The sequence below is a fragment of the Osmia lignaria genome, chromosome 7 (genome assembly GCF_051020975.1).
Source record: "Osmia lignaria lignaria isolate PbOS001 chromosome 7, iyOsmLign1, whole genome shotgun sequence".
NCBI lineage: Eukaryota > Metazoa > Arthropoda > Insecta > Hymenoptera > Megachilidae > Osmia > Osmia lignaria.
Window position 1 is genome coordinate 8,247,956 of NC_135038.1, and position 13,694 is coordinate 8,261,649.

The window sequence follows — 13,694 nt, forward strand, 5'->3', positions numbered from 1 at the left end:
ACGAAGCCTTATCGAGAGACGCGACGTCGCTCGCGACGACAACAGACACGACGGATTCGTTCTAATTATTCCCGATAAAGCTTGATTTACAATTATGTTTTTCCATTCCTAAGATTTTTCCCCCTTATCTATGGTCCAAACTAGCGCGCTCCTCGCGACCGAGCAATAGTTCAACGAGCAGGCCGAATAGAAAAATGAAATTTCCGTTTGACGTTCCGCAGGTTTGCAAAACTCCGTATCGCCGAATTTGTCGCCGGTGGACATGGCGTCCTTGGCGGCGGCGATGAGAATGGGAAACAACGGTGACATGAGCGGCGGTGCGCAAGGATCGACGGGACCGCAACAGCAGGGAGTGCAAGCAACCGGACCAGAACAAACGTTGAGAATGCACCAGGCGGAAGCTTTGTTGCGTTCTCAGGCCGAAGCTGCGCTTAGACTGGCTGTAAGTGTACATCCACGAACGAAGTGGAGATCCTCCTATTTCGAAACAACTTACCATTCCTGATGATTCGTTCTCTAGGTATCGCAAGCAGCAGCGGCGGCGGCCAGTTCCGCGGTTGGCGGAGACGTGAGACATCACCTGGGCCAGCACAACGGTGGCAACACCTCTGGCATGCCTGGACATCACACGAACCAACAGATGTCTCAGCAAGACACCTTACCGCCCGACCTTGGTAAGTTCACCTCCATCGATGCCAACTAAAAAACGTTGAAACTAAAGTTCTCCAAAGGGAAAGATCGTAACTACTTACACGTTTCGCAGGGGAAGCGTTGCGATTACAAGAACAACGACTGGAACAAGCGTTGAGGCTTCACGGTGATCCTCGAGCCTTGAGTTTCACCATCCAGCAGGTCGTCAACCAGCAGAACAGTCAGCAACCATGAAAATTCAGTTACTACTGAGACGAGTGGACCCCTTGGACGTCGGAGCAGTCGAACCTGCAACAGCAGCAACAGCAGCAACAGCAGCAGGCTGAACGCCTCAATCAGCAATCCATTCAATCAGCCGATCGTCCAGGATCTCTGAACGATCAGCAGCAGCAGCAGCAAGGTTCGTCTGGCATCGGTCTTCATTACCATCACCAACAGCAGCAGCAGCAGCAGCAGCAACAACAACAGCAGCAACAGCAGCAGCATCCTGAAGACCGTGGTGTCAAGAGGAAAGCCGACGACATGATCGGTAACTCTGACAACGTGTAAAGAACGACGTACACGGACGATAAACCGATCGAATCGTTGTTTGTCGTCTTCTACGTCGATTCGAGCACAGGCGTCCAAGTGTGGTCACCCGCGAAAACACTAATGTCTCAGCAGTACGAAAGAATTAATTAATCAATCAGAGAGAGGTTCGAAAGGCCTCTCGGCAATCCTATTTTCGCTCATCGTGAAATTCTTCTCTCTCTCTGAATGAATTCAGGGAGAAAGATCAGAGGTCATACGTATCTAGAAATCCGTTAGACGGTGTGTGACTACGGCAGCTGTGGCAACGGTCTTTCAGCAACGCCTGATTTTCTCGCGTTGATCGTGTTGTTCCTACTTCGGTCCTGGATCTAGAGTTCCTAGAACGACGATGCCCGCCGAACGAGAATACCTAAGGCGGTGTTCTCCGTCGTGCGGTACGTCACCTCGATTTCGTCGAGTCGCTCTTTCAGAATTCACAGGACGCGTTGTCACGGCCGCTATCCAAAGTCGCCCCTGAAACGTGCCATAATATTATCGAATGAAAAACTGCTAACTGACGCGTTCGTCTCGGGTTCGTCCCTGTTTTGTCCAGGGATGCTACCCGGAGAGCGCAGAGTACTAAGGTTTTTTTAGTACAAGAGCCGAAAACTCGTAGACCACGATTCAGCTGAGAGAGGTTCAATTCACCTCGGATCCAGCGGTCGGTCTAAGGCTCAACAAACTAACCTATATACATATATACATACCTAAAGATCAACTTAAGGTTCCCCCGGTAATCTTAGCTCCCGTAACGTTTAAGGCAAACAATACGCGTCTGATACGTGCGTAAACGCGGTCAGCTGGATCAGCTTATCGAACGCGTACCCCTTCCCGTTTACCGGACAAACGCGGAAACTGCAAAACGGACGGTCTGATCCGCGATCGAGCGGCACGACGACGACACGGATCGTCGTTGTCCGTCGACCACGTTAGTGATACATGTACACAGAGAACACAAGAAAAAAAAAAAAAAACAAAATTACCCTGTTATACAAAGATACACGAAACACAAAAGTTTTCACAAAACAGCTACACTTATATATATATATATAAATATAGATACACGGACACACACAGATCTACTCGAGAGAAGAATATAAAATGCGCGCAACATGTGCTGATCGGCAGCACGAAAACTATTAGCTCGTAAGCGAACAAACAAAATATAATTATTACAAACAGTTATATTATATATATTATATATATATATATACATACAGAGAGTCTGGAGTGTATGATGAAGATAAAAAAAAAAAAAAATGAGAACACGGGACGGTGGCTAGGAAACAGCCCCTCCTTTGTTGTACATGTGCACATTTTCAAAGAATCGTTAGAGTGTGCGAAGCATTTTTTTTTCGTGAAGATAAACAAAAGAAAAAGCACGCGAGAGATGACGAAGAACATGAAAAAGAAGTTAAAAAATAATGATGAAGAAAGAAAGAGAGAGAGAGAAATTAAAGAAAACTAAATGCTAAATATTATATATATTATATATATAAATATTATAAATAATAAATATAGGGTCTATGAGACTAGGATAAATTAGGCGAAAAAGAAATTGAAGCGAACGAGGTTACGCGTGCCCGTGCACCGCTACCAAGGATCCCGAGCCGCGACGAACGTTAGAACGAAGCAGAAGAGCTGCTGCCAGAACACGAGAGTACACGATGAAAGACAGAGGAGCGAGAGAACGATCGAGAGAACGGGAAACAAGAGTACAAGAGTGCACAGGGTGCAAGATTTTCGTGAATGAAACAACGAGCTTGGGATCGTCGCTAACGTGTACGGGCAGGCGGTCGTATGAATGCGAAGACGAGCGAATCTGAATGCTTCGTGAGCATCAAGGATGAGAGAATGAGAAGAATGAGACGAGAGAATGAGAGAATTTTAGAGTGGCGTGCTTCAGGTAATCTGAGGTCCTGTGATCGTTATAAGCGAAATATTTTTTTATTTCCGGGTATATATCTGAACGCGTAAAAATACTTGCGTCGTTTCGAACTTTTACTTGCAATATACCGTTACGTTCTCGCAATACTTAGAAAGAAGAAGAAGAAGAATAAGACGAAGAAAGGAGAAGCAGAACAGAGAGGTGGATCGATTTAAAAAGAACAACAACAAAAAAAATATACGAAGATGAGGATGACGAGGGAGAGGAGAAGAAGAAGAATATAGAAAGTCCGTAGGTTTGATCGTGGAGCGAACTTTACAAAACTCGGGCCAACCCCTTTACCCCCTGAATACCGTACCCCCTTTGTGATACCCCATCAATCTCGACCCCGATTCCCCTTTTTCCAACCTTTTACAAAACTCATGGACTGTCCGTACTTTCGATGGGGTTTCTTTCGACCGGACCAGACGAGATGAAACGAAACGTTGACCGTGTTTGCCCGCCTGCTATACTCTTGGAACTTGAATCGCGGTTAAAAAATGAAAAATTCCAAAAAGCGGAACCGGTCCAAAGGGCAAAATTCATCAAAAGTATATAAAGGGAAAAAAAAGAAGGTCGTTTCACAAGAAAAATTACCTACGACACGTTCGATTTCTTCGTTTCTTCGACTGGCAATCGCGGACTGAAGTGTGCGGAATTGAATGGTAGCGTGCCGAATTTTTTCTTCCCCGTGACAAATCGAACGTCGACCGCGTTGTTGTTGTTGTTGTTGTTATTCCAAACTTTGGAGATTCTCGACGGATTCCTTTGACTGTTTTACGTTTCATTGTTCCTGGTATCTTCCACACCTTCCGTTCCTTTCAACGATTTTCCTCATTCTGTCCCGAGATAATAGAAAAAAAAAGAATCCTAGAAAGAGGCAAACGTTTCGGCGAAAAGAAGTAATTTCATGAAAAATTATCGAGTAAATGGAAATCCATAGATTCTAAATTGTATCCTCTCCGTTCCTCTTCAGGGGATGCCTTTAATTCAACCCCTTTGTTCGCCACTTACGAAAGTAGCCTAACGTCGTCATCTTCGTTGAACGTAAAAATGAGACACGCGCCGAGAAGCCGCCGGATAGCCAGGCTTTTTTCACCATCTGGGACGAGAGAAGGAAAGATTGCTAAAAAGATTCATCGTCAAAGCTACATTTAACGATTGCACTCGCCTCGCGACTGGAACTCGTAGGACATTCTCACCTGAAAATGAAGCTTTCAATTACCTTCGAAATCGATTAAAAGCAATTTCAATTTCGCATCGAAACGTTGGACATTAGAAATCTATTGGGAAAAATTTGAAAGAATTTGGAAAAATCGGAGCACCTCGAGTTCCGAGTACCGTGCACGCGAGTCGATCATTGGTCGTTCTTATTATAACAGTTTTTGCGTTACAGGGCGTTTTTTCCTCGGATTAAGTAGTATGTAAATACACCTTGATATCACAAGCATAAACTGAGAATTTACTGGTAAACTTAAATCAAGTACATAATGCGAAATAGGGTTAGTTTCTATGTAAATACCTAAAGCTGGACGAGTGCATACACCTCGTTCATGCAACCAACGATAATCGTTTTTATCGAATCAATGCTTCTGTTCGTCGTCGGTGCACGCCTGATCGTTCGACGATCGCTCTTGACGATTTAACGCCATAGCATTCACCGAAACGGGCGTGTTGCCGATCGGGAAATTTTTTTTTCTCGACACCGGTACACCAATACACACCTACACGGACACGCTCACAAACACACACACACACACACAGCATTGCGATGGATTGTACAGCTACGATAGGATAGATAAGTAAGCCTAAAGAAAAAAAAGAAAAACACACAAATTCTTCACACACTCGCACCACCGGCACCGACCAGCCTCCAAATTAAGACAGGGACCAAACGTTTGGCGAACACAATTTCCCGAGATATTTCAGGAGGTATTCGTAGGAGAACGCGACAACAGTTTCTTTTGGAGATAATCACGTTTCCGGCGCGAACACGATTCGTTTGTTTCGGCAAAGGTGCAAAGATTTCTTCGATATAGGGAAAGGTGCTTCGAATGAGAGAGCGAATGAGCGAGTATCTGTGAGATTAGGCAACGATTAGGGGTGTAATTCCTAAAAAGATTAGATATTGAAAAGAAACGAAAATGCAATTGAAAACCAAAGAATAAAATTAAATCAAGGATGGCAAAGAATCATCGCTGGATTATTAAAAAAAAAAAAAAAAAGAGTCATCTTTCCAAAACAAACGAAGAGACAAAAGAGATTTTTCTACGGTCCCTCGACAAAACATACAATCGAGCAACAAAAGGAAAAAAAAAATCAATTATACAAAAAGGAAAAAATAACAATGGTGCACGAAAGTAGGAGCGGAGGAGATGATACGAAGAGATTTAAAAAAGCAACAGCATCACCACTTTTCACCATCACTTATCGCCATTATTCAGCTAATGTTTAAACAAAAAATCAAAAAACAAAAAACAAAAATTTAACAACAACAACAATTATACAATAAACACAAAACCACCACCACCAGCACAACGTCGAGATCCTTCATGACGGTGATGAGAACTGCATGCAACACGACGGTCATGAAACGATTCCGAGACGACAGCTTTTCACCGGTGCATCCTGCCGTGCGCCGAGGGTTGCTTTTTTATTCGGAACGAAGTTCAAGACGAAAAAGGGAACGTAAGGATGATGGTAAAAAAATGTTCAGAATCGGTAGAAGTACGGGGCAGCCGACTAAAAACTCTCCCCGCAACAACCTCAACCACCCCCGCGCGAAACGAAGGAATGTTCATTCCCGAGGCGCCGGCCCATGCCCCGCGAACGTGTACCATAATTATTAAAAATTAAACAAAACACACAGCAAGTTACAATAGCTCTAGTAGTGTATGTTCTGTAATCAAAGAATGATAAGCGAAGATAACGAATTAAAATAAAATAAATAAAAAAAAAAAATGGCGTGCCCGCCGTCGCAGGCGTGCCGGCAGAAAAAAAAGCACAAAAAAATAATTTACAAATATATTGATTTACATATGCCCGTAACTCGTAAGCGGGCCGGTGGCGCAGATACGTCTACCTTCGACGGATTTTCACCGAGCTTTACCCACTGTCGACGAGTTAGAAACGCAACATCGGGACCTAGCAAAAGGACAGAGTAACCGTGTAAAACGAAGAAAGCGAGTCCCGAATGAAATTCGGAAGAATTCATGCGACCACCCACCGACTCGGGGAAAAAAGAGAAACCGAACAACAGCCTCGTCGTGGTCGTCCAAGTGATTCGACTCCTTAAGAACGATGGACGATCGAAAGGGATGATCGATCGACGCGAAGAAACAAAGATTAACGACGCGACCGAGGTAAACGAGTACGGCGGCAGGAAACTAAACGCGACAGGAAAAGCGACGGAAATGTTGTGAGGAAAATCTAACGGCCGAGGGAAGCGCGCGTTCTGCAAAACTAGCCCGAAACCATAATCTTAATCTCTTTCATGTAAATTTGCTAAATGTTTAAATAATCTAAAAAATGCCATAGCCCGGATGCGCTGGTGTATACTCCCAGTGCATACACACTCACAAATACGACTCGACCTCACGAATTAAACGCAAAAAAGAAAACCGTGTCACCGATTCTTCGGATAAAACGGTGCCACGGTAGAATTGGTATTCTCGCCAAGGAGCAAACAGTTCACAAGAACAGAATCACAGACAAGCACACACAGAAGAAGACAAAATGACCGAGAATCGCGTGGATTCTCTTGGTGACGAGCGAAATGAAATACGAGATATCGTCACGGCAGACTCGCGATCTCGGTATCGATACACAATCGAATCAAAGTTGCCCTGGTTCTCGAGCGTGCAACCCCGCGCGCTCAAACACTCTTCATACACAAGGTGCACTCGTCGCATCGTCGACGATTGTATCCTACACTCTTGCGCGAATCGCATGCACGCACACTTACACGCGTACACATAATGTACACTCGATTACACTTAATTACACTTAATTACACACGCTACGGATATGTAAAGCCAATTGATTTTGTAAATTGTCCATGAGAAAGAAAATGAACAAGAAATTAACAGCGGACTTTGAAAAAAACCATGAAAAAATACGATTCGGCCTCACACGGTACTTTTTCATCATATATTAATATAATATATACATTGCGGAAAATAATGAAAACGTTTACTACCGATTCGTTTGAAAAGATCCGCGCGTGGATCGTAACCGATTCGTTCTCGCTTTTCAAGCGGAGAGGAATCGTTTCGAGCGGCAGTGAACGAGGATTTTACGGTCAAAATGAAATGCAATTGATTTCAAAAAGCATGTTAAAGTAAATAGAAAAACACGATGCAAAATTCGCGGCCTTTGGCATACGTTTGGATGCAGAACCGATGATGAAACGGCGTTCGCGTCTCGACGCGGTCGTCAACCATGCATCCCGGACTTGACGCCACTATACCCGAACACGACGCGACATCATACTCTTTATCGAGGAATGTCGAAAATACCGTGGGGACCAGGCTAAACGAGGTGAACCGCTCGATACGAACAACAACCAAATGCAAATGAAACGTTCAAAGATGGTGAACGTTGCTAAAAGGATAATGCTGGTCCCTCGATCGTTAAACGAGCACGAGAAAAGCCTGTGTCCCTTGCGATGAAACCAACTGAAATAAAAACCATTCTATAGCAAAAGTAGCAGCGGCATTAGAAGGAAGAGCCGTTGTTCAAATTCGCGGCTTTACAAGCAAAAACCGTTGATTTGTTTTCGATCGGGTTTTAATTTTTTAATGAAATAATCTCACAACGAATATACCACGTACGATCGTACGGTTGCGGTTCGTTCCGCGATGCGACGGACCCAGCTTCCAGACGTATGTGTATATTCGTGAACAGTGTGTATCGTAAGTGCGCAGCATATGATAAAACCGACAGTCTAGCAGTGCGAGCGCCTCGGCGGCATTCGCGTTTTCACGCGGTGTCTCTGACCGAGCCTCCGTGATTAAAAACCGGAATAAGTTGTTTCAATGTCCACTATATAAATGAAGAGGCATAGCTGGTAAGACGGAGGGTTCGCGTTCGCCGTTCACGAATCGTTCGCCGTTCGTTCGTCCCGCTTCGTTCGGACGAAGCAAGTGACGCGTTTTTGACGATCGAAGCGTAATCGAGAGATCGCTTCGTTCGAGACGTACAATGGATTAATACTCAGTACAAAATGGAGGCTGTTGCGATAACATCCCCGGAGTTCTAAGGACCAAACCCGTTATCTTCTTTCTTTTTTTTTTCGCGAGCTTAATCGACGAACCCTTTGGAATATCAAATTGAACAAACGTATTCGTCCGATCTTATTTGGCTAAAGTTGATCAAGTTCGGTTTCAAATTTCAAAGTAAAATCAAAATTTCCTGAAAATTTCTGTCGATCGTCTTGATGATCTTCAGGCACTTTGGCAAAGTAGAGAACACAAAACTGGCTACAAAAGGAAAGACGAGAAGACAAAATCTCTTCCTAGGAAACTCGAGCAGAGTAGTAACGTGCCGTGAATATGATCGATCGAGACGACAATCGATAAAGCGATCGTCGGCGACGAACGTGCGAACCCACCGTGCTCAGGCTGGTCGTTGAAATTCCTCGGATCGTCGTGATCCGATGAATTTCCCGACGAGCCGATACTCTTTTCAAAATATTCTTCAAATTTTCGTTCACGGGAATGTGTTTTCTTTACCCTGGATCCAATCGAAACCCCCCGTATGCGCGTTCGAGCTGAATCACCGAGTCCACCAATTTTCTATTGGCATTATAGAATAAGAAAAACGAATAGGAATCGGATCTATCCGAAAATAAGAAACAATCTATAACAAGTTGAAAAGAAAGGAATTTTAACGAGTTACAGATTAAAGTACAATCAGATTCAACGTTAATGATGGTAAAAAAAAAAAAAAAAATTGCAAAAATAATATGAAAATATGAGATAATCAAAATCCGTTTAGTGGGTGCCTTCGTCAGGGTTTTATGTTACAGTTAAACAAACGTTCTCAAGTATAACTCACAAGTAGTAGTACTATGGTAGAGCAGTTATTACAGTGTACCACAATAAACAATTAACTAAGTAAGTATACAGGAAACACGTGGTCTTTTTCAGTGTTTACAGTCTCGTCGTACACCACCGCCAATCGCGTAGTGGAACGACCGGAAATACCGGATTCATTTCGTACGCAATTTCCTTCACCCCCGATGAAACATCTCCCTTGACCCGATTATCAAAATTCAATCCCCGATTAACGTTCAAAATTCGTCCGGCTCTCAAGAAACGGCGGTCTGTACTAAACGAGAAAAAGATCGTTCGAAGCATACAAAATTCTCTTTGAGAATGAAAGAAAAGGAAAACGAAGCTTAGAAATTAAAAAAAAAAAAAAAAAAGAAAGAAAACTTCCAATTTCCCAGCCGTCCGATCCGACCGCCGTTTTCCTCCCCGCCCCCGACTTCCCGTTTCTTCCCAATGTCCAATCAGTATTTAACGGAATAAATATGCTAATAAGTGTACTAAGTGTTTGTAGTTTAGGCAACGTGTACGTTGTATACTCCGAATAGGTTGAGAGAGATAGGTACCAAGAGTGCGAGAGCGAGAACGCGAGAGGGAGACGATTGTACGGTGGAGTCACACATATTTAAACTAACAGATAATAATTAATTAATTACAGTACCGTAACCATTTGTCAAGTCAAGTTAATTAACAGGTAACCGTAACGCATACACGCATAATTATTAATTAAACGTACTCGACTCTATATTCTAAGGACAGGAAGCGATCGCACCCACAGCGTCGCGTTTATTCGATAAATCGCGAAGGCACTTACTACGGGGAAAGGGAAGTTAAAGGGCTACGGTGCTCGGACACGGATCGGAGGGTGCTTGAACGAACGTCGAGTCGCGGTTAGAGGTGGTGAAATCGATGATTGTTGAAAATCTCCAGGCTACGTTTAGAAACATCTTCGAAGGACAGCGAAACGACGAACGTTCAAGTTTCCCCAGTTTTTCATTAGTCTTTCAAGTGCAGCGTTCAGTTACTTCACTTATAACGTTGCTTTCAACACAATACAAAACACCCCGCCACCCATCCCTACAGATCAACCCATTCACCGTATCCTCAATCCACTGGTAATCCTCTCAGAACCCATCACACCCAGTTTCACGTGTACGCATTGTTTCAAATTCGTTCGCGAACTTTCAATTATGGGTTTCGTGCCTCGTCAATCATTCTCCCGATCGTGTTCACCTGGCCTTCATTTTCGGATCGAAGAAAAATCAGCCGTTCGATTTACACGAGAACGAATCACGTGAAAAATAATTATTAGATATGAAAAATAAAGTGATCGTTCGATGAAATTTTGTAGAAACGGGAGGCGATTGACGTGGAGCATTGAAAACAGGCAAAAAGAAAAAAACTAGTTGAGTTTCAATTTCAGAACGTTTACGTACGGTTAGTTATCGAGTAACACAAACGCAAATTATCGTTAATTTTTGGCGCCCGTTTTCGTCGCGTTTCTATCGTCTCCGATGAGGATGAAACTATTAAAACGTTATCGAAGAAACTGCGAAGCAATTGGTGGCAAAACGGCAGTCTGGCACGATGCGACGAAAATGTGCGTGCAGGTTTAATGGTATCGATTGAGTTTGGTCGAAGTCCCCTTTTGGGCAAATTATATATCGACGCACTTCCGGTCCCGCGGGCCTGTCTAAATTCAGATCGAAATACGAGCCTCCTTTCGTCCTGATCTTCCATTCGAAATTCAATTCTAGTCAAAAAAGGGTACAAAGCCGAGGCGAGTTGTCATCGTACGGCAAAATCGGTACTTATATTTATCGCGAAACGAACGATTCGATCGTTGGGAAATCGATTGATGTCGATCGACACGAAGGGTGGGAAAAGAAATACTAGAAAGACTAACGTGTCGATCGAAATTGGCGTAGAGGGGAAAAAAAGAAGCAAAACGAGGACGAATTCTGAAAGAAAAAATGGGTCAGCGGGATCGTACACGAAAAAAAAAAAAATAATAATAATATCCGCGTTGTTGACAAAAGCAAGTAGCCTCTTTTCGTTATAAACAAAAGTCGGCCAAAGTCCGATCGATCCTTGTATAAGCAAAAACGACACTCTTTCAAAAATCGTAAAAAAATGGATGTACGGTGCGAATGAATCTTTCGAAAGCTTCGATGATAAATTGTTATTGTTCTTTCGTGTTTTCATTTTTGTATTTTGTAAAATGCCTGCCCATTCACGCTTTCTAGCGAGGGCGCTCTAACTGGATCCTTGTTCGCGTTTCGTTTAATAAAACATATCGTTCGATCCAACATTCTTTTTTTCGAACAGATCGAATTAAAAATTATATATCTTGAAGAATCAAAGGAATAAACGCGACACGATGATCCGTTAAAGGTCCGAGCATTTAGATACTGCGATTAATCCACTACCTATTATTATTATCACTATTATTACTGCTATTATTATTATCATTATTGCTATTATTATCGCTATTAGCTAATAACGACTAGTTAATTATACCAGAAAATTGCTAAGAGGGCAATTGGAGGCGTATTTTTTAGAGAGAACCGAGAGGAAGAGCAAGGTACAAGTTCGCTCGAATCATCCAGGCCATATGTTTAGAATTATCAAACGATCGTTTGTGATCTTTCAAACAGCGAATCGACGAAAAAAAACAAAATCGATAGTAAAAGGATAGTAGCCACGTTTCGAGATTCTCCTTTTTTTCTGTTTAGTTTTTTTTTTCCTCTATTATCCTTTTTTTGTAAGAACATAGCGCATATAGATTTATATATATATATATATATATAAAGAGAGAGAGAGAGAGTTATACTCGTTAAATATTATATTTTATTTGTATACTTATTTATACACGAGCGAAGCCGGTACGTAAAAGTTGTAAGTAGAAGAAGCGCGTTTCAAAATGATCGCCAAGTTCTCTAATCTCGTTTTTTTCACATTGGCACGGAATGAAAATGATGTTATCGAGAAGATTTCATTTCTACGTGGCCCCTTTATTTTGTGTTCGATGTCTTCCCTTTAATTTTAATTATAATCTTACGCGTAATATCGCGCACGACTGACAGTTATACGTACGTCACTGACACTCGTGTCGTTTGTTAAGCTTTATACTTCTTACGTTATCGTAGATACACGAAAAAATCCTCGCCCTTCTCATTTCATTTCTTTTCTTTTATTTTGTCATTGAAAAGTCGCGCGCGCTTTAGTTGATCGAGGAGTTTAACAAAAATATATATTCGCGTTATACGTTCCTCTTTGTCTCTTTTATGTATACCATACATTGTATGTACATCCTCGTTCGAGTTCGAAGAGTATCGCGGAGAAGAAAAGGAACCCCCTTTGTTTTCTATTTCGTCACTTTCAAAATGAACGACTCGCTGCTTTTGGATCTAAAAGAAAAGAAAAATATTCTCCCGTGTTACTCTTCAATCGCACTTCGCTACGTTTTTATTCACCGTTCGTCGCGTCGCGAATGAGAGTTCCTACTTCGAGAGCTAAGAAATTGAAGGTAAAACGAAAAGAAAATTGATAAACTTTCGTGAGATTCAGGAGAAACGGAATTGTTTTGAGTTTTATAGATAGAAACGGGTCGATCGGTGAATAGAAACACCGCGTCGAGTTATGTTTGCTAGTCAGAATTGGTTAAAACGAAGGATGAAGCAACAATCTAGGAAGTTTACGATTAGTTACTGCCTATTAAATTAATTAATTTTGTTTAATCGTTTTTATCGTCTAACTAGTGGTTTAATGACACGGCTCCGATAAACATCGAGCCATACGCGTCCTTAAGTAAGAACGGATAGAAACGTACACGCGTACTCGCGTAACACGTGTATACAAAACTACGGTTCTTTAGTTACTATTCGCGTAGAAATGTCGCGCCGAATCGCCGGTCTTAACGAAAATTTCTCACCATTACTATTTTCCAAGCGTCGAGTTGTAAACGTCTCGAACGCAGTATCGTTTCGTTCAAATTTCTATTCCGAACAAACATATGATTTTCATTCTAACGTTTATCCGGCTCGCGACCGGTGTACTGCTACTATTATTACTACCGTCTGTCGCCAGGAGACACCATTAGTTTATCACTTTTTATTACCTTTAATCTTCGTACTATTAGTTACGCTACTATTACTATTACGATTAGTTACTATTAATTAATTGCCATCGTTATGATATCATCACTTTGTCATTGCACATCGGAAACATCGTCGTGATTCGCGTTATTTTTCACACGTCCAGTTTTGTTCTCACGGCAGTCTAGCCATCTTAAACCCTTTTTTTTTTTTTTTTTTCGTTTTATCGTTAGATTAATTTGTCTCATCAATGTGGTTCCTTGACGCCGTGGTTCGCTATCGACGGCCAAACTAAAGCATCCCTCCACGGAGGGATTGCGTCGCGATTAACAAATCTCTGAAATACGCTGACGATTGTCACACGAAATTTAGGACACGTGCATTTATTAAATATTATCG

The 13,694-nt window shown here is 42.3% G+C and overlaps 1 protein-coding gene across 16 annotated transcripts in view; it reads left to right on the top strand.

The window, feature by feature from the left end:
• Positions 1-905, top strand: part of dati (zinc finger protein datilografo) — a 49,161-nt gene extending 48,256 nt beyond the window's left edge. For all 16 annotated transcript variants that reach the window (XM_034324343.2, XM_034324346.2, XM_076689051.1 and 13 more), the window contains 3 exons: positions 222-442; positions 521-674; positions 764-905. In XM_034324343.2, coding sequence (XP_034180234.1) covers positions 222-442; positions 521-674; positions 764-885 — 497 coding nt within the window. In that variant the 3' untranslated portion in view covers positions 886-905. The remainder of the gene's footprint in view (positions 1-221; positions 443-520; positions 675-763) is intronic.
• The last annotated feature ends 12,789 nt before the right edge of the window (positions 906-13,694 follow it).